Source organism: Heloderma suspectum, chromosome 3, assembly GCF_057233095.1.
Source record: "Heloderma suspectum isolate Gila_16-S chromosome 3, 16-S_ref, whole genome shotgun sequence".
NCBI classification, from domain to species: domain Eukaryota; kingdom Metazoa; phylum Chordata; class Lepidosauria; order Squamata; family Helodermatidae; genus Heloderma; species Heloderma suspectum.
Window position 1 is genome coordinate 154360709 of NC_139460.1, and position 26144 is coordinate 154386852.

The 26144-nt window shown below is 43.6% G+C and overlaps 1 protein-coding gene across 5 annotated transcripts in view; it reads left to right on the forward strand.

Moving 5' to 3' along the window:
- DNAJC3 (DnaJ heat shock protein family (Hsp40) member C3) overlaps positions 1 to 26144 on the forward strand; it is a 53497-nt gene that overhangs the window by 12956 nt on the left and 14397 nt on the right. For all 5 annotated transcript variants that reach the window (XM_084844754.1, XM_084844753.1, XM_084844752.1 and 2 more), the window contains exons 3-9: positions 3439 to 3563; positions 5355 to 5429; positions 16584 to 16736; positions 17280 to 17461; positions 18770 to 18889; positions 20823 to 20928; positions 21011 to 21131. In XM_084844754.1, the coding sequence (XP_084700880.1) occupies positions 3439 to 3563; positions 5355 to 5429; positions 16584 to 16736; positions 17280 to 17461; positions 18770 to 18889; positions 20823 to 20928; positions 21011 to 21131 (882 nt within the window). The remainder of the gene's footprint in view (positions 1 to 3438; positions 3564 to 5354; positions 5430 to 16583; positions 16737 to 17279; positions 17462 to 18769; positions 18890 to 20822; positions 20929 to 21010; positions 21132 to 26144) is intronic.

Sequence of the window (26144 nt, forward strand, 5' to 3'; positions counted from 1 at the left end):
ACCCATTGAAATCAATAGGGCAAGTCATGACTAACTTAAGTCCTGTTGATTTCAACAGGTTTACTTGAAGTATGACTATGGATCTAACCTTTTAACTCCAAGTGAATGCATTGAAATACACCTGCAATGTCGGGCCTGTTCATCCCCAACTGAAACAAAGACGGAAGTAGTTATATCTGCAAGTAATTGTAGTTTGAACTGAGGTTCAAGTCTCATAATTTGCCTATGCTGTCTCAGTTTCGATGTAACAATCCTGGTCTGATCAACCATGGTTTATCAGCCTGGGAATGAGCTGTGTGCCCTCATGCCCCTTCCTTCGCACATCTGGCTTCTGCAAAGATGGATCTGATCCTGGCTTGGAGGGAACCTTTATACCACAGTTTCCTAGGTTGGATGTTGGGGAAACTGTGGTTTAAGAAACCAAGATAGCTTCACTGAAAGTGGGCATGTGAACAGTATGCGGGAACATGGTTTCATTAGACTGGGATTGTTACATCTGAACTGGGTACCTGTCTCAGCAGAGGTGGTTTTGGGCCTTTGTAAATTAAAAGTACATACTTGGTAACGTTAGCTCTCGATACGTACTTTAGACTCAGATAGTCTTGGCAGATTGAAGAGTGTCAGTGCTGAAATGACAGTCTTTGTTCTGAATTGTGCAGGACTTATTCAAGCCTCCCAGATAGCTGTGGATTCTGGGTGCTCGAAGTGTGATTCACGCTTCTGTAGGGAGGCCCCGGTATTACATTTGGCTTACAGGTTACCATGGCCCAAATTGTATGTCAGGGGTAGGCAACATGTGACCTTTGGGCCACATGTCCCCTTCCCCCCCCCCCCGGCCTCTGGTGCCAAAAAATTGGCAGTTTGCCCCCAAATTTCTGCAGCAAACTGCAATGGAAGCTTAAAATGGACAAATTTAGCTTGAAAACGAGCGAAATATGTTCCCTTTAAGCCTCTGTTGTGGTTTGCTGCCAAAATTTGGCAAACCACCAATGGGGGGGTGTGGCAGAGTGGCAGCAGTAGAAGTGCGGCTGGGGGGGAGATGTGAGGGGTGAAAAGTCACTCTCCGACCCTCGGAAGTTGCCCACCCCTGCTGTATGTAATGGAACTATTATTAAGATATGAACACTGTGTTCAACATCGCCAGGAGCATTCAGGAGACGAGTGCTGACCCCCCCCCCCACCTTTCCTCCCTGCAGTTGGTTGCTCCAGTCACTTTTCTTCAATCACAGCTCTGATCCTGGTACTAGAGCTGAGCTGGGAAAAGACGGAAGTACCTGGAGCAGTGGACTGAGGGGAGGTAAGGCGTGGGAGGGTTCGGGTTCAGCACTTCCCTCCTGCTTGCCCCCTTTTACTCTGTGCAATCCCATCCCTGTATTTATATGTAAATGGGGTGGATGGAAGAGAAGAGACCAGGTGTCTACCACTGTCGCATCTACTCTGGCTCACGGCAAGCGCGGAAGCAGACAAACCTGTTCTGGTCAAAGCCTGATACATTTAGGGTTGCTTTTATACATGGCGTTTGATGATCGCTATGGGTCATGAGACTCAACAACATGTGTGCCTACGGGGAAAGGAAACAGTTTCAGTGTGCTTCACAGGAGATGGTGCACATCTCCTTGCTCCCCCAGATAGAGATTATCTCCAGGTTCGAAAAAGGGCCCATGTAAAAAAGCAGTAGCCCTGGCTTGCTTGTGAGAAACTGAAATTCTGTTTAGTTTTGGGACTGATGGACATTCTGTGCATTGTGACAGGCCATCCAGAGGGTGCAGTTCCTTTAAAGTAGAGCCATCACTGTGACAAGGAGCACAATGAATGTTTAGGCTGTTTGGGCTTTTTCTGCTTTGAGAGTTTCTATCTCTCCTTCCAATCATTTGACTCTTTTCCTCCCCTCCTTTGCCCCTTTGATGAGGATGCTCCTGGAACGCTGCTGATAAGCATTTCCCTCTACGAAGCTTTGCTTCGTGCTGTGTTGATTTTCAGAATTGTTCTTAGCTACGTCTGTTAAACTTGAGCGTGGTCTTCCCACTTTACTGAGTTGAGGCATAAGCACATCCATTTTGTGCGCCAAGAAAGGGTTTGTGCACCAAACCTTGAGCTGCTTTTATGTATGTGATAAGAAGTTTTGGATTCTTTTTAGATGTAAAGAGATGCTAGGGATGATCAATAGCAGGCAGTAGCTGTGATCCTGCATCTTTAATCACAAAGCCCAGATCTTTGGCAGAGAATAACTGATGAATCTTCAATCTTTTCATTTCAGAATTGGCAGTTTTGCCCCATATCTAACTTTAATTTATTTTCCTCCAAGGTAGCACTTGAGTGATTACTTTGGGGGGGACTGTGGAGGTAGCAAATAATGTTCTTTTGGTTTTGTGAATCTGTGAACGTTGTATCCATTCTCTGGGGTATTTGATTCAAAAGTTAAATTTCAGTTCAGGATGCTGAAATGTTTTATCCATTCTCTGGGGTCTTTGGTTCTAAAGGTATACATAATTCCCTCCAAAGGCTGCAAAAGGCATATATCCAAACAATCAAAAATTGTGGCAGATGGGATAAGTAATATTGCCAACAGAGTATAAATTCAGTCACCTACACAGTGAAAGCAGTGCTTGAATTAGAGGTGGGCCTGAGAAGACCTTGTCCACTTACTTTGTGATGGCTCCATAGAAGATTATGGGTGGGCATGATTTGGCTAAAATTGGGGAGAGTCAGGAATTGGATTTGTGGATTTAATTAATCCCCACCCCCCACCCCCCACCCCCCACCCCTTCCATTAATTCAAGCACTTGGTTGCAGCTGTTGAGAAACCCACTCTCAAATGCAGCATCCTTAATGCTGGATGAACGTTTGTTACTTGAGTTCACAGTCCCGTAAAATCCTCACTGTCTTGAATAGGAATAAGGAGGAAGGGTTAGTATGTTTCTGTCTCTGCTGCCTTTCTGTCTCTGCTTGCTGTATCAGCATAATTAATGGGGATGCTTAGAGGAACATTCCACTGCTGATTTCTAGTGAGAAGATGATTATTGGGCCCTCCATGAATGAGAAATGCAGGAGCCAGACCAAAAATGTAAAACAGTCTTCTGAATGCGAGCCTGCAGTTTGAGATAAAAAGCTTTAGCAGGTAGGAGGCTTGGCTTTACTCCACAGCTGGAATGCACTTAGATACTCACCTTTGGAACCCCTTAAATGTCACCTGGAAGCTGAATGCTGCCACATGCATATGATATTTTAAATGTTCATTCGGGTTCATACGTGCAAATGCATGTAATACAAAGTATGGCTGTCCTGTGGAAATGCACCTTCAGCTAATTAACCATGGGTGTCAAACTGTTTAAAATTTCCGGTAATGGTGCCATTATTCCTCCTTATTGCTTGCTTAGTTGTATCCAAAGAGTTGGCTGGCTTGAGGCGATGTTCTGATTGCTACTTCTTCACTTGCAGAAGGGGACTCTGATAACTACCTTGCCTATTACAGAAGAGCCACAGTCTATTTAGCCATGGGCAAATCTAAAGCTGCCATTCGTGACTTAAGCAAGGTGGTTGAATTAAAGCAGGATTTCACGTCGGTAAGCAATCCTTCCCAAAGATTCCTTCTGGGGGGGCGAAAATGACTTTTCATCTTTGTTTTTATGTTGCCTTTTAAATGGGGGTCTCTCTTTTTCGGTGAGTGGAATAATCTGGCAGAAAACTTTTATTATCCTATGACTTCGGAGAGGTTAAATGTCGACTAGCATGCTAGCAAATGTGCACTCCCAGGGAGTACAGTCTTTTTCAAAGTGTTAATTCAGAGACTGATGGGATAGCCAGGCTCTGATTACCAAACAGAGAGCATTGAGTTGGGACTGACTGTTGGGTCTTAAACGAAGACACAACTCCACTGTGGGTATCCTATATAACTAGAAACCGTGGCAGCTGAAGTACTGTTAGAACCTGAGCCTATGTTGAATCTGTTTATGTCCTAGGGTACGTGTAAGGATGACGTCTTAAGTCATTCAGATTCTTAAGATGGATACTTAAGTAGATTTCTCCCGTTTTCAAAATTTGATTGTAATGACTGGGACATACAGAATTTTGCTTATGCTACTCTGTGAAGTACCATGTACACTGATGCCACTGTATAAATAATAATGCCAATGTTTCTAGTGTTTGGAAATTCTATATCAAAGCATTTAGAGACTTGAAGCTGTCATCAATTTTGAGCAGAATTAACGTTTTTAAAACAGGAGATGCTATAGAACTTTGGAAGTCTGCATTGTATATACACTCAGTGATTGTGTTTGTTACACTTAGAATAAGGGCTTCTCTTCGATCAGGAGTGGGCAGTGTGGCTAATTTCCCCATTCTGTCAAAATCATGGGAGAGCAGTAGAACGTGGGGGAACCTAGCACGACATGCCCAGCAACTGTCAGTCGCTTCTGTGCACTTGCGCAAGAGCGACAGTAAGGAATTAAAAACAAAACAAAACAGGCGAGTGGAGCAGTTACTGCAGTAACTGCTCAGAAAAGGAGTCAGGAGAAGAGGTGGGGGAGTCAATATCTCCCCTTTCTGGACTTGCTGGAGACTTGGGGATGTGTTGAATGGGACACTGACAAATGTCAGTTCAGCACTTAAAAGCAAGAGGATTACATTGCCAAGTGGGAGATATTGCCCCCCCCTTTGGTGCACTTACTGTTCTTGCATTCCTCCCCCCGCCCCTTTTTTCGGTGTTTCTTGACTGTGCAAATGGGTTCCTTCTCTGCTTTATTATTATTTTCCCCCCAGCCTTTGTCAAGTGTATATGAATGAGCCTATGTACAGTCTCACGTCATTTGCCTTGTATGTTACCTGCTCCATTTTGGTGCTCCCATTGACAGATACAACATACAAGGACATTGACAAGGGAGGGCTGCACATATTGTACAAGCAAAAATATGCTCTTGCACACTCGTGTAAGAACAGGAAATAATAATAATAACGAACGCATTTGCATACTCCCAAAGCACTGGAAAAAAAGGTGGCAAATGAAAAGGGCTAACGATCGGAGGGGGCCGGGGCAAGGAGACAATACGGGTTCTGCCGCAAAGACATCCGGGATACATGCTGAAGACAGCTGGAGTACTGGAGGGGAGGGGGAGAAGAGGGAGAACAAGCCACCTCAAGCCCGATGGCTTGTTGGGCAGACCGTACGTTGTTCAGCTTATTCGCAGGGTGGCTTAGTGTGACAGGTGAACCTGCCCATTGACTGGTCCAGAGTCACTCAATGAGAGTCATGCCTCAATGGGGATTTGAACCTGGATCTCCCTAGATTTTGTCTGGCACTCCAACTACGACGTCACCCTGGCTATTTGTGTGTTACAGAAGTGTTTCTTTTATTTTAGGCAAGGCTACAAAGGGGGAACCTGCTGCTTAAGCAGGGAAAGTTTGATGAAGCGGAAGAGGATTTTAAAAGAGTGGTAAGTAAGAAGCCTCAACAGTGGCATAATTGAAGGAAGGTGCTGAAATGGGCACAGGGTGATGTGCTGCAGACATCCAAAGTGTGTTCCATTGGGTAGCTCCTGTGTTATACAATGATAGAATGACCCTTTTGAATGTGTGTGGTGCTGGGGCCTGTGGAAAACTGGGAGCATAAAAATGACAAGTTGTATGACTTTCTACAAAAGTAGAACGCTGCTCCGTGGAATCGGCACGACTCAGAAAAGCCTGTCTGCTGCGGAATCCGCATATTGGATTCAGAGAAATCCAAACTCCTTTGAATCCGTTGCAGATTTCTCCAACATTCCTAGTTGAATTTGCCTACCATCCTATATGCCAACCTTCCCCAACCAGGCTCCCTCCAGAAAGGTTGGACTAAGCTGGCTGAGGATGATGGGAATTGCAATCCAGCCCATCTGGAGGGCCCCAGCTTGGGGAAGGCTGCTATACATACTACTCTGGGAGTAAGTTCTATTGAGCTTAATGGGATTTACTTACTTCTCTAAGTGGACAGGTATAGGATTGCACTGTTCATGTGCTTTGTGTCCATGGATGCCTTTCCCAGGTTCCAATGGTAATTGATCTCTTTTTCCAGGGCAAAACTGTTTGTCAGCCCCAGGCCTAGTGCCCAGGTGGAGGGGGCCCACGGCATCTGCCTGAGCTTGCTTTGTGGTGGCACTGGACCTGGTTAGCCTTGAGCACTGGCCCGTTTTAAGGCATCTTGATTGCGTCTAAGCTGTTCTAGTTGGGAATCGTAGGTTGTGTACTCTGTTGGCTTGCTCCAAGCACTTACCCATATTTGGGCCAGGTTTGCCATGCATAGAATAAACAGTGGAAAATTGGAGTTAAATGGCAAGATGTTCATCCTCCTTTTTTTAATTTATCACAGGGGCTCCTATGGTAATCCAGTTTCAAAAACCTCATTTCTTACAACAGGGATGGGCAGAAGGTAGATCATAGATATTAGCAAGCGTTTCTGATCCCCAATTGTTTGAAAAGAGCAACAATGTTAAGGCTCCCCCATCCCAAATTAGGCTGCTGAAACTAACAAAATTCGAGGAAACTGGGAGTAGATTTCTGAGTGCGAGGACTGTAAGCTCAATTCTGATACTGAAAATAAACTCTTGGGGGGCTGAGTAGGTGCTCAGAGGTGCTCCGTTCTTTAATTTTGTATGTATGCCAACCCTCTTGAGCCACCATTTTGCACCTGGTGGACCTTGGGATTCTAGTAAAAAAGCAAAGTGTTTCCCATAAGCCTGCAGCCTGCCCACCCTTGCCTTACAATATAAATAATGTGGACTGTTTTAGGGGCCTTCGGCTTTTTCTTTGCCTATGTAAATATGGTTCAACATTCTCTAGTGCTTGCTGCTGCTTCTTTTTTCTCTTTCTTTTTTTTACAATATGAAACTTATATAGGGGATGGGTATGGATAGAATAATTTAGGAATTTCATTTGAGGATGCTAAAGCAGGATGTCATGTAAAGCTACAGTATAGTGCCATTTCAAGTAGAATTAGTCTGTTGCTTAGAAAAATAAATTTAGCCTGCAGAATTAAGGAATTAAAAACAGGTGGGTAGCTTTGTCAACCAGCCGTGCAGCTAAGCAGTCCGGTTTGGCTACATGGATGATAATATTTGTTTTTCTCTCATGTGGACTGGGAAGGTTCTGTTGAATATATTTGTGTGAGAGAGCTTTTCTAGATGGCTTCTGGAATGGATTTCTTTGAAGTAGTCCCACTCCATGTCAGCTGTCTTTCAGAGGAAAATTGGAAGCAGAAATACGGATACCACAGTGATGAGTAGGAAATCTTTTGCACCATGCGAATAGCGCCATTACCCTGGATGCAAAGATTTTGCCATCATGGAAATTTTGGTGGCTGTGTACAGCCCCAAGTGGGGGCAGCCACTACTACGTGTGAACTGGGTCATAAAACTCCATTGGTTCCTTCAAAATGGCACACTGTTAGTTTAAAGAAGGAGACCCAGCAGTAACAATTGGCTGTTGATAGCTGCCAGAGTTCCTAGGCATGTGGAACTGCCAGACAACTGTAGGTTTCCCCAGTTCTGTCCCCAGGTCTCATGACTTAGAGTCCAAGCACCCCTCTTGGGAGCCGCTCCTAGATGTGGGGGGTGAAAAGTCACTCTCCAACCCGCGGAAGTTGCCCACCCCTGCTGTATGCAATGGAACTATTATTAAGATATGAACACTGTGTTCAACATCGCCAGGAGCATTCAGGAGACAAGTGCTGAACCCTCCCCCACCTTTCCTCCCTGCAGTTGGTTGCTCCAGTCACTTTTCTTCATTCACAGCTCTGATCCTGGTACTAGAGCTGAGCTGGGAAAAGACGGAAGTACCTGGAGCAGTGGACTGAGGGGAGGTAAGGCGTGGGAGGGTTCGGGTTCAGCACTTCCCTCCTGCTTGCCCCCTTTTACTCTGTGCAATCCCATCCCTGTATTTATATGTAAATGGGGTGGATGGAAGAGAAGAGACCAGGTGTCTACCACTGTCGCATCTACTCTGGCTCACGGCAAGCGCGGAAGCAGACAAACCTGTTCTGGTCAAAGCCTGATACATTTAGGGTTGCTTTTATACATGGCGTTTGTGTTACACAGAGATGATCGCTATGGGTCATGAGACTCAACAACATGTGTGCCTACGGGGAAAGGAAACAGTTTCAGTGTGCTTCACAGGAGGTGGTGCACATCTCCTTGCTCCCCCAGGTAGAGAGTATCTCCAGGTTCGAAAAAGGGCCCATGTAAAAAAGCAGTAGCCCTGGCTTGCTTGTGAGAAACTGAAATTCTGTTTAGTTTTGGGACTGATGGACATTCTGTGCATTGTGACAGGCCATCCAGAGGGTGCAGTTCCTTTAAAGTAGAGCCATCACTGTGACAAGGAGCACAATGAATGTTTAGGCTGTTTGGGCTTTTTCTGCTTTGAGAGTTTCTATCTCTCCTTCCAGTCATTTGACTCTTTTCCTCCCCTCCTTTGCCCCTTTGATGAGGATGCTCCTGGAACGCTGCTGATAAGCATTTCCCCCTACGAAGCTTTGCTTCGTGCTGTGATGATTTTCAGAATTGTTCTTAGCTACGTCTGTTAAACTTGAGCGTGGTCTTCCCACTTTACTGAGTTGAGGCATAAGCACATCCATTTTGTGCGCCAAGAAAGGGTTTGTGACTTAGAGGCCAAGCACCCCTCTTGGGAACCGCTCCTAGAGCCACAGATGGAAAACATATTGTCCATTTTGTGTTGTTCCACTAGAGGCCAGCAAACACTATCCTTGAAGACCATCCTCTTTGTAAATTGCATTTTTTTCTATTGTTGAATGTTTTTATTTACTTCCTTTTCAATTGCTTAAAATTTTGTGTCCTGCCTATTTTTATGTCAGTGCTAACTGTTCCAAGAATACAGTGCTTTAATTTTTAGTTAAATAGGTCAAAGTGGAAGAGGCCCTATAAAATGATGAGATCAGTATTTATGACATATTAGCCCTCTTGTTTTATTTTTTAAAATCAGGTTTTAAAAACCCTTGTGCAACCTCATCTTCTAAGCTGAATTCCTATATGGCATGCCTGTTTGCAGCCTTATATTTAACAACTCGCCTGGTAGTCATAGGTGACCAGGAATTCTGTGCAGGCAAATGAACAGGCTGTTGGAGGAGGGAGACACCGCTCCATTTCTCCTGCACTAGCCCACTTAGTTTCTATGCTAGCCACAGAAGAAAGTAAAGTCTCTTGCTCGCTTGCTGTCTTTCTCTCTCTCTCTGACCAGCATGGAAATGCAGTGGCTGGCCCACAGTTATCTGTCCTTCCTCTGCCAGTCTGCTTGGTAGAAGTCTTTTCTTTTTTAACTAGCCCTAAGAGGCTAGTAGCCTTTGATTCCATGTAACTGGATGCGGTGGCTTCCTTCCATGACCAACATGGAAATGCAGGCTTCTAGCCTCTTAGAAGGCTAATGCTTTTTTTTTTCACACTAGTAACTTTTGTTGACTTATTTATAAGGCTACCTTTTTGATATTTATCCAACTGGGATGCTTCCAGATATTGTGCAATTGCCCTCCATCATTCATGGCATTTTATAGGAGGTCCAGACATGGTTGTCTTCATTTTGTAAGCCTCCTGTTTTTTCCCACTTCTTCATCTTTTTTCTTACCAGAAAATAATCTGTTCCAGAGGAAAAGATGGAAGAGCTATACGTCTTTTGATTGGTACTGCTAGGATCCCTCTGTCTGGATGAACACCTAGTCTTAAAAATAGAGTTTTTGTCACTTTTTTCTACATCAGAAGGACCCCCCCCCCCAGTAGAAATAGATCTACTCATTTTTGAGGAGATCTATTTCTACTCATTCATTTTTGTTTCTTTCTGACACAGTGTTTTTCCTCCATGGAGGAATAGCCATAGCATTGGCACATTTCCAAATTCACAAGCTTCGCCCTAGAATATTCAGGGTTGTAATTCTAAGTGATTTAATTGAAGTGTTCCCACCCATCGTAGTGTATATGCACACCCCATTCCTGGCACAAAGATCCTAAAACGCATGTGTGAGTATATATGCACAAACATAATCCCCTCACCAAATACAAAGGAAAATATGTTCCATTCCATGTTTCTACTTGTTATGGCAAAAGACATCTGCAGCAGCATATACTTATCTGAAGGATCACCATTCCCCTCATATCCCATGCAGTCTTTGAGGTCAGCAAATATCTTGCACTTTTCAAGTTAGTGGCCCTGGTTCAGAGAGCCATGAGCTGTGAAGAAGGCTGTAAAGGCCTCCTTCTGACCTTGCAGTTCTCAAAGACCAGCCAGGCTTGGAAAGCAGCAGCCTCTTTCCAACCCAGTGGGCTCTCTGGTGAGCTGAGAGTATGGACAAGAGGGTGCTTAGACGCTGTCCAGGTGCCCCCTTGCTTAATCTTGCTATATCCCATTGGTCCTAGGAAGGAAGGGGGCAAAGGGGGCACCAGAACTGAGCTCAGGCACCTGCTTGCCTCTGGTCTGTCTAATGGCAGTCTTCCCCAATCTGGAGCCCGCCAGATGTGTTGGACCACAGCTCCCATAATTCCCAGCCAGGTACCAGGTTGGGGAAGGCTAACCTAATGGCTGCTTTGTGCCAAGATGGATGGGTGTTCTGATACATGCAGTGAGCACTTGCAGCTCTGCCTTTTCGGAGGTGCATAGATCTTCCACTTGACATGTTAAACATCCTTACCATAGCAAACATTGGTCTGAACTGGACCCAGATTCCACTGAACTGAATAGAACTTTCTTCAATTTAGTTTGTATGGGGGCTGATTCACATATGCATTTTTCATTATCTGATGACTGCAACATTAAGTGGTCACGTGAATTGGACCGTCACGTGATCTAACACAACAGCTACAAGTTGTCTAGGGTAGACAATCAAATGTCATACATGCTTGTGTGGACCTGGACTTAAGAACATAAAAAGAGCCATGCTGGATCAGGCCAAAGGCCCATCTCATTCTGATTACTCAGTGGCCAACCAGATGCTTATGAGAAGGCCATAAGGAGGACATGGGTGCAATAGCATCTTCTCACTCATGTACCCTAGCAACTGGTTCTGAGGGGTATACTGCCTCTGATGCAGGAGGTAATATATAGTCATTATGTCTACTAGCCAGTGATAGCCTTACCTTCCATTAATTTGTCTTCATGGAGGAGACAAATCAGGCTGCAATCCTACACAGGAGTAAATACAGTGAGACTTACTGCTGAGTAAACATGCATAGGATTGTACTGTTACTTTGTTAAATTGTTAAGGGTTTGTGTTTTGTTCTGTTTAGTTATTAAGCTCTAGTTCTCAGCGTGGCAGAATATTTACACAATTCAATTCAATTTTATAGCATCAACAACTAGTCATTTGCAAAACAATGAACAGCTAAAACATATTTAAATTAAAACACCACCACCACCACCACCACCACCACTGGTTACCTCCAGAAATTCAACAACCCTTAAAATGTAATCTTTAAAACCTAAGACCAAACCATTTTGTCTTATCTTACCTTGAACTAAGCACGAATATTTACACACAGAATGTAACATTTTAGCGAAACTTAAGATTTGAAGTGTTGGTTTTTTAACAGCTGCTGCTGCTGCTGCTTTTTCTTCTTCAACCTGCTTTCAGAATTAGATTTAATTAGATTTAAATTTCTAATATGCTTGGTGGTGTTCGATAGATTTTTTTTTTTTAAACCCCTTCCACTGTGGGTAGTAAGCTGTGAAAAATGGATAAATTACCCATTTCCACAGCCTTAGAAACATACAAGCTGATGAAGCTCAGTATGGCTTAACAAAGCAAACTAAATTCATAAAACAGAAATGAATTGTGCACACAAAGTCACTTTTTAAAGCAATTTGACAACTTGCATCTCATCTCTTTTACACTGGTGTTAAACCACTAATTAAGCTATACTAAATGTTGTTGTTTTTTAATTAGCTACATTTTCTTGCTACAGGGAGGTCACCACCGTATATTTTTTATAACCACAAGTTCTGCTGGCATCATTATTTTTATGACTTGAAAGCTTAAGTTGACAAACTTTTCATGATCATGATTGTGTATTCTTAATGTGGCATTTTGTTTTTTGAAAAAGGATACATTTTCTGAGAAACAAAGGAGGCCTCTAAAAATCTACAAACCCATACATAACTGATGTAAATATTAGAATTATCAGTGGGGACGGGCCAGCTATTTATATCACATTATAACCATACAAAAATGTAGCAGATGATGAAGACTGAATAGCATTAGTGTGTTTGGATAGAGAACCAGAATCTCTCTCAGAACAATCCTGTATATGTCTACTGAGGGTCAAAACATACATTACTTTAGGGTGCAATCCTGTGCATGTTTAGACAGAAAATAGGCCTACAACTCCCAACATCCCCCAGGCCTAAATGCCTGGCTTGGGCATGCCTGGAGTTGTAAGACTTTTGTCCATCTAAACATGCATAGGATTGCCCCCTTAAAGACTTAGCTGCTAGCGATGCCTTTCTTTTATGTTTACTCTAGAGTAGGTGCAGGGGCCCCAGTCCATATCAGACCCCTGGCAGGGGGGCTGTAACCCTGCTATGGACCAGATTTGGGGTCCCAATGCCTGCAGTTTCTGTTGAAAAGTAGTGATCCATAAAGCAGATGGACTACTATTTTGCAATAGAAATTGTAGGGGTGTATGAGGACTCTAGATTGCTCCCATAGTAGCAGGGAACAGTTAAAGCCCCCCATCTGAGGGTCCCAATCTGGCTGTCTGTGCTTACTCTAGAGTAAAAATGAAAGACTTAGATAGATGCTATGTCTTTAAAGTGACATCTGTTTTGGCCCTCAGACAAAGTGCCATTGACTTCAGTGGGGCTTACTCCCAGGTAACCACGCATAGGATTCTATCATCAGTAATGTCAGTAAAAAACGATTTTTTTCTTGCGGTATACAAAGCTGTGTATGTGTGGACTGCAGTAACTCTAGCTCTTCTTTTCCAGAGTACCTCTGAATCTAATGTACTTTTTTGTTTTTCGTGGGCAAATAATGTCTCTAAATAATACCTATTCATGAAGCGGCTTCCGGCACCTTAACATCTAATTTACTGTAATGTGAGATTTCCTAGATTTTAAAATTTTACTTCACACATTTATATCCTGACCCTTTGTCCCTGGATATGTTTTTATCCTTGCAACAAGTCTGTGGCATCAGTTCAACTGAAAGATGGTGACTTGCCCCAAAACACAAGCAGAGCTTCATGGAAGAAGTCTGGTTCACCTCTACTACATCACATTTCTTCCATGAAAAACTAATCCCTTAATATATATATTGCGTGTGGCTGCTTCTGTGCCTTTGTAAAGAGGGTAGGTGAATGGCATAGTGATGCTTATGTGGAAAGTAATTCAGAATGTCATTCATTCATGTGGTGTGCTCCCCAACCGGGTGCCCTCCAGATGTGTTGGACTACAACTCCCATAACCCCCCAGCCAGCATGCTGGGAGTTAAAGTCCAACACATCTGGAGGGCACCGGGTTGCGGGAGGCTGTTCTGTGTAGAAGTTTAGTGCAATGTGGGACTGAATTAGGTACCACAACATTAACATGAATTACCCGTGGTATGGCTATTGCACCCATTTTCTGAGGAAACCAAAGGCTTTTCTGATTTGACAGAAATGCTGGGTTGAATCCAGAGAAGGTAGTCATGTTTTCATCCCTTTGAAATTGATGGGCATTAAATTAGTTATGAGTAACTTGGGGTCCCATTTGATTTCAATAGGACCCAAGCATGACTAACTTCCTTTGGATCCAACCCGGTGTGAAGAGAGTTATTCATTTCAAGAGGATACAGCGGACACCTGTCTATAGAGAGGTCTAATCTACCATTATGCCAAAGGGCTATGGACGAGGACCACTTTCTGCGTCATGACTTTAAGTCAAGGCAACACTCCATCATCAGGTTGTTTCTTTGAATGGAATTGTAATAAGTGTCTATACGTCTGCTCATGAGAAAGGGCCATGTTAATCTTTGCATGTATGAGCCAGACCGTGTCTCTCTCGTCGCTGCAAAAAGATTGGTTCTTTTCCGTAATGTGTGAAGCATCCAAAAGATGTTGGTATATTGAGTGGCTTCTGATTCTTGTCACATCTCCCCTCCGCCGTGTCTTTCAGGCAATTAGACACATGTATTACCATGTTAAGATGTTAAGAAAAACTTCCTGAGTGTCAGAGCAATACGACAATGGAACCAATTACCTGGGGAGGTGGTAGGCTCTCCCACACTGGAGGCCTTCAAGACGAGGCTGGACAGCCATTTGTCAGGGATGCTCTGACTTGGATTCCTGCATTGAGCAGGGGGTTGGACTCGATGGCCTTGTAGGCCCCTTCCAACCCTACTATTCTATGATACTATTCTATGATTCTAAGATGTTACAGATATTGTTTGTTTGTTGAAGTGAACTTTGGGAACTCAAGATACTTGCCTTTTGTCATTAGATTGTCCATTTCTTGTCCTACTTCACAATCTTGATACTGCCTTTGTAAGCATCTTTTCCCAACCTTTGCTTCTCTTGGTCTTGATGATGTCACTACCTTTTGTATTTGAGTAGTACAGGGAGTAAGGAAGCTGCATAGCCTTGGGGGTTTTTTGGTTTGTTTGTTAGCACTCAAGTGTTTCTGTAATCATGATAAATATATTTTCATAAATGGAAAAAATAAAGATTCCTTTCAAGAATGCAAGCTTCGAACGTGGAGGAACATTATCATCATTTATTATTTGTAGAAGTGCATATATATATATATATATATATATATATATATGGCACTGTACAGAGATGAAAGTAAACAGACTCCTGCCTTGTGAACAGGCTTGCAGCCTAAATACTTAAGAACTGAAACCTAAATATCTAAAATAGGAATGGCAATAGCTTTTTTATTATTGGTTTGTGATTGTTGGCAGTGGCAGCCTTAGGCATTTTCACGTCTGAAGTGAAAACTACAATGACACCCTCCCCCTTCTCTCTTTCTGTCTGTTTTTTTTTCTTTCTCATGTTCAATGATGCACAAAGTTGGAGGTTGGAGACATGAACATGGTTCCCTTTCTAAAATCTGCTGCCCAAGCAACTTCTTCATGATGGTTCATTGAAAGGCCGGACCCATGCAGTCATAGAATAGTAGAACAGTAGGGTTGGAAGGGGCCTACAAGGCCATCAGTGATAGGTGACAGTCCTAAGGGACCTTTGGGTTCTTTATTTATATTTTTATTCATATCCTGAGGCAATATTAATTGTTACCCATTTTAAATAATAAATGAAAAACAGTATCTATTTTATTTTGATATCCAAGTGTAATTCTCTTTTTTCAGAATTCAAGAGACCATTTTCACTTTCAGTATAAAACATACCTTTTACCTTTCTTATGTACATAATTTGTTGTTTTTGACATTGAAGTGTTCTCCCTTAGCTTATTTAGCCATTATAGTCAAATGGTCTATAATTTAGCCATAATAGTCAAATTCCTTTGTTTTGTTTCCAGTACACTTTGGTTTCCATGTGGACAGTAGTCCCTGACCTGTCAGTAATATCAAATCATGAAGTTCTTCCATTGTCAGGGAATCACTGTATTTCCCAGCACTCAAACTGCTACATAAATTGTCTATTGACGCTGATTATTTCTTTGGGGAACATAAATGTCATGCATGTTTTGCTGTGGGGATGAGTGGCACAGTAGCATCTCAGGCACCTTTTGGAAGAGGTTTGTGGCTTCACTGTGAAGTTCTTCCCATCCCATCCCATCCCTTCCCCACCTACCCATACCAACATTATGCTCTGAAATTGGATTCTTCTCCCCTCTCCCCTTCAGAGACTGTATGTTCCCCATCTCTAGTGCAAAGTTCTTGGCAGTGCTGGAAAATGAAAGCGTGCAGAAAGGCCCTGAGGCTGTAGTCCTGCATGCTCTTACTCAGAAGTATGGCCCCATTCCACTGACATTACTTGCTATTATGTGTGTTGGAAGAAGAATGTATCTTTCAAGCAATATACAAGAAAGAAAGGGAGAGACATTATGGCTGTGCAGAATTAGGCATACCTAATTGTAAAACGTAAAGCCCACTAGGTTTTAGAACATCTACCTCAGCATAGGATTGGCGTGTGTGGGGGGTGTAAATATGAGGACTGATGAACACACTGGGAGTTGACTGGAATTTTTAGAAAGAAGGGCCTGGAAGGCCGTGGAGTATGGAGACAGGGCTGTGGTAGTCAGAGGCAGCAGTGCAAAGCAGAGAATACCCAGTTCAGAACTGGTCATGCTTTCCAGTGCACACACGGAGCTCCTTTCTGTTCGGGCTTTCTCATTCTATATGCGTGAACACAGCTCTTTTCTATTGAAGTAAACGGAGAACTTCATGTAGGTTGGCAGGAGCTCCATAAGTTTATCTGAACTCTGTTTGCCTCTATTCTGGACTGTTCAGTCTGTAACAGAATTTGTATGTAGATAAGGTGTTGTTGTTTTTCAAAGGAATTCAGTGCCATAATGTTGTCTCGTTTTGCATGATAGATGATGGCTTGTAGAAGCTCTTGGTTTCAAGGTGTAACAATTGTTTTTGTTCTTTGTCTTTTGGTGGTTGTTGTTGTTGCTGTTTACAGCTCCAATCTAATCCTAGTGACAAGGATGAAACAGAAGCTCGCTCCCAGCTGATGAAGTCTGATGAGATGCAGCGCCTGCATTCCCAAGCACAGTCTGCATTTCTCGAGGGGGATTACTATGCTGTTATCGGTCTCTTGGATGAAATTCTAGATGTAAGTCCCAGAGTGGAAACTGCTGCCAAGACTTCTGCACGTGGCAAATGCGCAGCTCCTCTTCCTAACAAATTCTACTTTCATACATCGTAACAAAAAAATCTAACTTGGAGTTATAGCAAGCTCCTGGTTAGGTACCCTCATGGTTGAAATTCCACTACTGGTTATGGCCTCAACACATAATTGGATTGCTGGTGTATGTGGTGTTTAAACACACACACACACACACACACACACGTTCCTACTCCCACTTGAGGAAGAAAATCTGAATATTTAAGGATAGAATTCACTAAATGCTTATAAATTAGAGGGGCTTCCAGTATTTAGGCACAGGTCCCAGTTTCTCTGTACAGGCATAGTTCCTAGGAATGTACTGAATGGGTCTCTCCTATGTAGGTATTGCTGCTCTTTACGAAATATCTCAGGTAATGTCTGTACAGTTAGAACACTGCCTCATTTAGCAGCGGTGTCAAGCTATGTGTACTCTTCTTTAAAAGAAAATACTTGTGTACCAAAGTCTCACTTTCAGTTTGGTTTCTCAAGGTTTGTGTTTGGGATGCAGAGCTGCGAGAGCTGCGAGCAGAATGCTATATCAAGGAAGGAGAACCCAGGAAGGCCATTGGTGACTTAAAAGCTGCTGCCAAATTGAAGAGTGATAATACTGAAGCATTCTATAAGATCAGCACTATTTACTATCAGCTAGGAGACCATGAACAGTCTCTAAGGTGAGGTAACTATTGTCTGTAAGGGTAAACAGAGTCCCCTTGAAAGCACTACTTTTTTTCAGATCTGCACAGGGTGGAGGTATGCATGAATTTCTCCCAAGCAATGCTCATCTGGTGCCCATAGTCCGATCTTTTGGGCACCAGCTTAAGACTTTCCTGTTCTCTCAGGCTTTTAAAGTTTTTTAGGATGCAATCCTATGCATATTTAGACAGAAAAAAGTCCCAAAACTCCCAGTCTTCCCCAACCAGCATGGCTGTCTGGGGAATGCTGGGAGTTGTAGGGCTTTTTTTCTATCTAAATATGCATAGGATTGTGCCCTTAAAGTCTTTCTTAACACTATAGTCCTTGCAGTGTAGTTTGACTTCTTATACCAGGTATTGCATTTTCTGCTGTGTTGGAACACTTATGAGTTTTATACTGTTGATTTTATTGCAGTTTTATCATTATTATTGTTGCATTTTAAATTGTAAAATGCCTAGAGAAATCTGTTTTATGAGGCATTTAATAAATGTAATAAGTAAATAAATATAAATAAAAACAAAATCCCTGTTTGCCAAGGTAATGTGGGGTGGAGGAGGCATTTATTTGGGAGGAACAGCAGGAGGGAGGGAAGTTTGACTTCTCCCATGCCTACTGTTTTCCCCCTGAAAATCTCCCTAACTATATTTTTTCCCTCAGTAGGGCTTACTTCAGGTTTTGGAACCTTGCTGGTAGAGAGGAAAAAATTAAAAATTAGGGGAGAGTTAAGCAAACCTCTCTCCTCCACATGCCAGTTCTCCCCCAGAAGTGCTTCCCCACACATTTGGCTTATGAGGAAAACACGATCTTCCTTGTAATGTGCTGTTATCCTGTATGCTATTGGCCATAATAGTTTTTTTGAGTACCCGCGCTGATTCCTGAGCGTTTACTTCCAAGCAGCCGGAAGGACTAGCAACCTTCCCTTTTAAAACCAAAATACTGAAATCCTCCAGAATCTCACAGAGGTACTCCTTCCCATGCTAGAAAGCTAAATTAAACTCTTGACAGTTTTCGGACTAAGATGTATTGCTCTGGATGGGAACATGGGGAAGTAACTTCTTTTTTACAATACCAATTTATTTTGTGATCCTTCTTTGCTCTGCTACTACTAGGGGAAAGTTCTTGTATGTGCCTGAGGACTAATGGTTCAGGGAAGGTGAAATAGTTAGAACACACACACACACACACACACACAGTCTAGGAGCAAGATTTGCCCAGGGTTCTCATGTCTATTAGCAATGCCCACAGAACAAAGCTCACTCTGCTCCTTCTTTTTCATATGTGAAAAGCGAAGTACGTGAATGTTTGAAACTTGATCAAGACCACAAGGAGTGCTTTTCTCACTATAAACGAATAAAGAAACTCAATAAACAGATTATGTCAGCAGAAGAACTCATCCAAGAAGGCAGGTAAGGTGCTAATTTTGTTCTCTGTGACGTCAGAGGCTTCTTGCTTTCTCAGCTGGGTAGGTGCGCTGCAGCCAATTCACTCTGGGCAGTTCTTTCTGAAGGAAGGCAAAAACTCAGATCTGTGATCTGTTGGGGTTGGTACTGGGCCCCATAATCTATGTATTTATTTCATTTATTTTCATTTCTAAAGTGCCCAATAGCTGAAGCTCTCTGGGCAGTTCATAGCAATTCACAAGATAAAATACAGCATAAAAATTTAAATTTAAAATTTAAAAACAATTTAAACAGCTAAAAACAATTTCAATAAAATACTAGACTTGTTCAAACAACTGGTATAAATGCAGCATCATATGCCATTCAGTGATGACATCCTGTTTCAGTAAAACTCATTGCTGGGTATTTATTATGCCAGGTGGGACTATTCAATTCCCACCCCAAGCAATGGTTGAGAGATTTCTTCCAAAACACTTAAGAGCAGTGATCTACTTTTCAGGCAGCAGTGACTTGGGCCCAGGTCTTAAATTTCACAGGTCTAGGTAGGAGGATGTATTATGTGATTTCTGTGGCAACATAGGCACGGAAAGGTTTCCTGGTCCCAGGAGGTGATGAGAGTTTGGTTGGCCTGCCACTTGCAGTGCTGCAGAAATGACAAAGGGAAGCAAAGCTTCATTATCAGTCTAGTTGCTGATAAATATAAAAAGGAAATAGATTGGCCTTGTGAGTAATTAAGAGAGGTTTACCAGGTGGCATCTATGGAAAGTGTTATGTAGTTTTTTATCTCTCCAATAAATTAAAGTTTCAGGGCTGTTAGTTTTAGCCCTAAATGCCATCTTGTATTTAAAACTGTATTTTAATGTCTTACTTTTAAATGTGGAGATCACAGCATATTTGTAAATAAGCATAGGAAGGCTGGAGATAAGATGTGCAAAGAACGTATTCCAGAGGTATGGTACTCTGTAACCTATCTATAACAAAGGTAAAGTAACTCCAAACCTTGAGGGAGAAAACCTTGGCTGAGGCATGCTGGGAGTTGTAGTCCAATACATCTGGACAGCACCAGGTTGCAGAAGGCTGCAATATACCTTAGTACTATGTGAATGAGCCTGGGCAGACCTCAGTTCATGTGCCCTCTCCGCCCCTCTCCTCTCCAGTGTGGCTGTGTGGGGGAGATCAGAACCATCCACTCCCTGGTTTAAATGTACCTCAGTTTTGTCATTTGTCCAAATGAGGAACTGTGGTTAGTTTAAACTATCGAGTCCACATCTGGAGTCCAACCCTGGCTCGAGAAGGCTGCACTGGGCCATGACTGGAGACTGTGTTTCATTTCTCTATTACTGTGGGGTAAGAATAAATGAACATCTGTTGCTCATTACTCATATGAGATCTAGAAGTTTTCCCTCAAAGAAACACCTTTTGGTGAGGGGATATTGGCCATTCCCAGACACACCATATTGTTGCTGGGGAAATGTGATTATTCCTTATGTAGTGGGGAGCCATTTCAGTTCTGAGCATTGTGGGTGGAATGTGGTTGTGCGATGCCTTGAGTATCAGTTGCGTTGTCCCTGTAGCAGGACTGAAGACAAATACTCCAACCCCTCTGCCCATGCCATCTTGTGATGATAGCGATTGCTCAGCCTACCTAGAGGGGACTTGTACAAATGGTTTTTACTTTGTTTTTATTCTGTTTTAAACTTAAGGCTTTATATTATGTTTTACTATGTTATTTTATGTTTGAAGTTTTGTTTTGCGAACCACCCGGAGAGCTTTGGCTATTGGGTTGTTTAGAAATGCACCGCATTGCATATTGTCCAGCATTCCTAAAATACAAAGCAGCATGATTTTTTCCCTCTGTAATCTGAAGAACTGATGCCTTGAGAGGTTGCTGTCCAGAATTACTTAGCTGTTCTCCCCTCCCTCCCCCTGCTGTAAATAGGTACCAAGATGCCATTGATAAATATAAGATGGTGATGGAAACAGAGACCAAAGTTCCTGTTTACACCACGTGGGCCAAAGAGAGAATCTGCCACTGCCTTTCGACGGTAAACGTTTAGTTTCAACCTTTTGTAGAACATGAATGCAAACCAGACAAACTCTGACCTTGTTTGTCTTGACCTTTTCCAGAATCAGCAGTCAACGGAAGCCATCAGGCTTTGCACTGACGTTCTGCAGCTGGAACCGGATAATGTGAATGTTCTCAAAGACAGAGCTGCAGCATATCTCCTAGAAGAGCAGTATGAGGAAGGTAAAGGTTGAAGGATGCCTAATTTTATTGAGAAATCCATGTCAGGTGGTCTGGTCTGCCCCTTTGGAATCATATGAAGACCAGGGGTAGGCAACAGTATGCCTGCAGGCACCATTGTACATCCAGACACCTTTGTTGGTGCCCATCAAGGTGCTGTACCCTTCCCATGTTTTTTTTTTTTTTTTTAAATTAACGCATCATCTTACTAGCAGCTGGGATTTCTGTGAAATTGGTTTTTTTTGTGTGCTGAAAACTTGGTGGGTTCAGATTGCCAGATGTGCTCACGGCCGTAAAAGCTTGCCCACCGCTGGATAGTGGCTGAGCTGTCGAAGGCAAAGTAGGGAGCGATACTGCTGTGCACTCAGCCAGTGCTTCAAGACACTCCTCCCCTGCATATTCCTCACACGGGGAACACGAGGGAGGAGCAAAGCTGGCACTTCGGTGGCTTCAGTCCACCCAGGCTTTCCCTTGCCAGAGAAAGCCTGTACAGCGCTTCACCTGGGGAGCCAAGGATATCAGTGGTCAGGGCCTGGACCCATCACCAGCCTGTGGTGGGGTCTGGAGGAGCAATCCAGCTCCAAGACCCAATATGGTTCCTCACCCTTATTTGTTTGTGGGGGGCACAAGGGGGCTTCTTCTCATGGAGCTTTTATGCTGCTATTGAGATGGGTTACCCATGGAGGTTTGCAGGTCCTTTAGATGATGTTCTTAACCTCCAGGGCGTCTCTCACACTAAATATCCTTTATTCCATTTTTTAAAAGATCGGAGATAATGAGCTATCAAATCACAGTGCTTGAGTTCTGCTTGAGTTCCATCGTGAAAAGAAGAAAAGCCGCAATAAGAGGAGCTAGACCACAGCGCCGTGTAGCGGCTGTATAATGAAACATATGGAAGACTCAGATAAGGGGGAGGAGGAGGGGGAAAGGGGAGGGGGGAAAGGAAGTGCATGTACAGGGAGTCCGTCGTGATCCTGCATTTAAAACAGAAGCAGAAAGTCCCATTTTGAATGCAGGATTTTAGGCTGGTGTGGAGATGCTCAGGGAATGCAGGTGTCGCTGCCTGAGAGCATATGCCTGTAGGTGGGCAGGAATGCCTGCTTTTGAGGCTCTTGGGTGGATGAGGGGATGTGTGCATGGTGCAAGGGTGGGAAAACTCCACTTCCAAAGGAGGCATTAGGTAGGCAAACTTGAGTACACCCTGTTCAGGAAATATTTTGCTAAATTCCGGAAATATGTGCTCAAGACTTGCTGCTCTGTCCCTCGGTGAGTAGGGGCTCACATGGGTCCTGAATGCTAAGGGGGGGTCTGAGAGGATAGAGTGACAAAAATGTTATAGAAAATCTTGGGTTAAGGCAGGGGTGGGCAGCTTCGGGTCCTGCTGCTGTTGCTGCTGAGCTTTAATGGCAGCAGCAGCAAAGCAACTAGCGACTTGCTGCCGTGGTGGCCAAAAAGGCCGAATTCATGGTTAAAACAAGGCGCGCAGACCATCATTTTTTTGCCACTGCAGCAGCACATTTGGGGGCAGTGGGGGCACCAGAGGCTGCACGTAAGGCAAGGGGGGGCACATGTGGCCTGCAATCCATTTATTGCTCACCCCTGGGTTAGCCCCATGATTCTGAGGAGACTTTGATAATTCAGGGACTGTTAGTGCTTCATTTTTACCCCATCCTTCTTCCACAGAATGCATGGTTCTTTCTCCCCCACCCCATTTTATCTTCCTAACAGCCCTGCAAGGTAGGTTAGAACGAGAGATGGTGGCTAGCCCAAGATCACCCAAGTGAGTTTCACGGCTGAGCAAAGACTTAAATTCTGGTCTCCCTACTCTGACACCCTCTAAGCACTGCGTGACGCTGGGTTTTGCTTGGCCATTAGGGGGTCGGTTTATAACTTGCATGCAAGAACCCTCTCCGCTAGCAATGGTTGCCTGAGGCAATCAGTGGGAAAGGCTGTCTGTCAGCAGGCCTTCATTCGTTACGAGATTTTTTAATAATATGTGCATTAAAGGAATAGATGAGGCTGTCGGGCGTTTTAACATTACTTGGGCAGTAAAGCTGCAGGATGGAAAAAGTCGCAGGAGTTTCTTCTGACTCAAATGTAGCCTCAGAGTATATATGATGGGCATGAGCAGCCATCTCCTGCTGACTTTCTAAGTGAATGGCCAAAGTGTTTAAAAAAACAAACAAAAAAAGCGCCCTGTCAGTGTCAGACAAAGTACTTTAGTGGCACATCACAGTAGGCTGACTACTGGAATGAAAGAGAAGTCAGATTTGCACTTTGTTGGTGGATGGATGTTTTAAATCACTGCGGCATCAGAGGTTCTTTTTTTATAAAAATGTGCTTCAAAAAGGAATTGCGTGCAGCCCCTGAGTGTCTAAGTGATATAAATTGGTCACCATCTCCTGCCGGCGTGCCCAGAAACAACAAAAAGATAAATGAAATGCCTACTGAGAGCGAACAGCTGTGGGAAGATAATCTGATGCAAATACTTTGTCTTACTTAGAAAAGCTAGAAGTCTTGAGATCTATAATGAGACATTCCAAAATTAGAAATGGAGAAATCAGAAAAAGACTCGTTACGTCGGAAGTGCAAAGCAAGCCATAGCAAAGGGCACTAAAACAGAAGTGAAAACATCCCATTTTTTTAGTGGATGGCAGTCATACAATTAGAAAAAGATGCTTTGTGTCTCTTCCCCCCCTCCCCAGTGGATGTTTGTGTTTTTATAGAGCAACCTTGTTGCTCTCAAGATACTAGCAGCCTCTAAACTGCATACCGTTTTGGTTAGGCCGAGAGTCAGTGACTGGCCCAAAGTCGCCTAGCGAGCTTCGTGGCCGAGGGGGGACTAGAACCCTGATCTCCCAAGTCCCAGTCCAACACTCTAACCACTACACCACACTGGCTCTTTAGTGCTGGGAAATGCCCCTTGAATGTATGCACAGAACATATGGGCACCATAAGGTCAGTTCCTTCTCAAGCAGAGTTGTGTATACCTACTGAAGCTCCACAGAGCTGTGACTCACAATGGGAGGTGATCCAAGTCTTATTTTGGAAGGTAGAAGCCAGTTTAATATTTGAGGGTTTTCCACTGTGATGGATTTTCATGGCTAGGGACAGCCCTCTTGAACTCCCTTTGGGCCAAAATGACACTTTGCTTTCTCCAGTGCTAGAGCCCTGTGTTGGGCATAGTCTGACAGTAGCATAGATAGACGATTTGGGATGCCCACGACTTATTTTGGGGTGCTCATTATGCATCTGCATGTTTTGAATCAAATCGGGAACTAGGAATTGGACCAAGCAACTGGGAACCTCATTTTCATGAAATGAGTTCAGCCTCATTTTATTTTCCTCATTGGTGTAGAAGCCCAAACGAAAATGTATTAAAATTTACCAATTCTACCCTAAGGAACGCTGATTATAGTGTTAATGTGCTGGAGAATTTGGGATAGCAAGGAATGGGGCTGGGAAGGGAACAAATGGGATATACTGTAGCAATGGTGCAGCTAGGTAATTTTAGACTCTGGACTTAATCCCCCCCCCCCCCCCCGGCTATAGATGGCCGTGTGTAGCACACAACTAACATTTCTTTGTTTTCATCCCCCACCCCCATTCCATGCTTTAAAACTGCTTCTACATTCCTGTTGTACATACAACAACGACAAAACTGTTTGCCTGTTTAAAAAAAAGAACACTCTGAGCAAGTGCAGTTTTGCATTTCAAACTCACTTAAATCATAGCACCATTATGACTGCAGGAATAAAATGGAGTTTGCTTCTGCAGCTGCTGCTGTCTGGGTCGTCATTTTGGGCAGCCCTGGGCTGTGGGAACCAGGACTTTGGCCCCAAAGCCCAGCCCTGCCAGCACCACTGCATTGGAGCGAAGAACAAGGAGCAGGGTAGGCAGAGAGCTAAGTAACATCCTTACTCTTGTGCAGTTGGCATTGCTGGAACTGGGTTTTCAGTTTTGATAAAATAGCAGGCTAGCCACTCTTTGTCTGCACAACACAGCTTGTTTCAGTTGCTCAGATGGATTGCTCAGTGGCTCAGATGTATAAATGATGAGCTACAGCAAAGTGATAGATGAGTGAATACTTGAAGAGGAATTGGTACTTTCAAACATCAAGAAAGTGTGGAAAAATGGGAGTGGAAGGGCTTTTGTTTCTCCAGCATTTCAGAGATAGAAATAGGGAGGGAGACTCTTGCCTTCCTGTAACGCAGTCTTGTTCTCTGTCCAAGAATCATTGCCAGAAGGCCGCCTCCTGCCCACTATTGGACCTCCTGGAAGGCTTTTCCCAGCCTGTGGGATTCATTTACAGTGTAACAGCCTGTCTTGCATTGATCTGAAAGCAAGGCCGATGCATGTTCTTTTTGGCCTCAACCTGGTGCCCTGGTGACCTCAACCTGGTGCCCTGCAGATGTCCATGCTGGTTAGGAAAGACAAGCATTGTAGCCTGCCACATCTGCGGGGGAGCAGGTTGGGGAAGGCTGTCTTTGGTGAAAGATGCTCTTGGAAATCAGAATGGCTCAATAATATATTTATCACAATTCAGTACGAATCCCACCAGCTGTAGAAACATGGTACCCTCTGGGGTGTTACAGATGGTGCCTTGGTGTGCATTTACATGCATGCACACCAGAGGGAAGGTGCTGTTGCACTCATGACCTGCTTATGGGTTTCTTGTGGTCAGGTGGTTGGCCACTGTGTGAACAGAATGCTGGACTGGATGGACCCTTGGTCTGATCCAGCATGCCTCTTCTGATGTACTAGAGACAAGAAGAGTTTACTCCATTTGGTGATTTAGAGACATTGGGGAGGGAACTAATGGAAACCTGAAGAATGGCTAGTTGAGCGACATGTGCTTTCTGAAAACTCAGCACTGTTTTCAAAAGGCATCTTTGACATCTCTCTAGAAATTCAAATAGGGACAGGAATTTACTGGAGACAGGGACCAGAAAACAGGGACCATTGGAGTACATCTTCCAGTAGGCGGTTTGTCCATGGCTCTAAGGTAAACACATG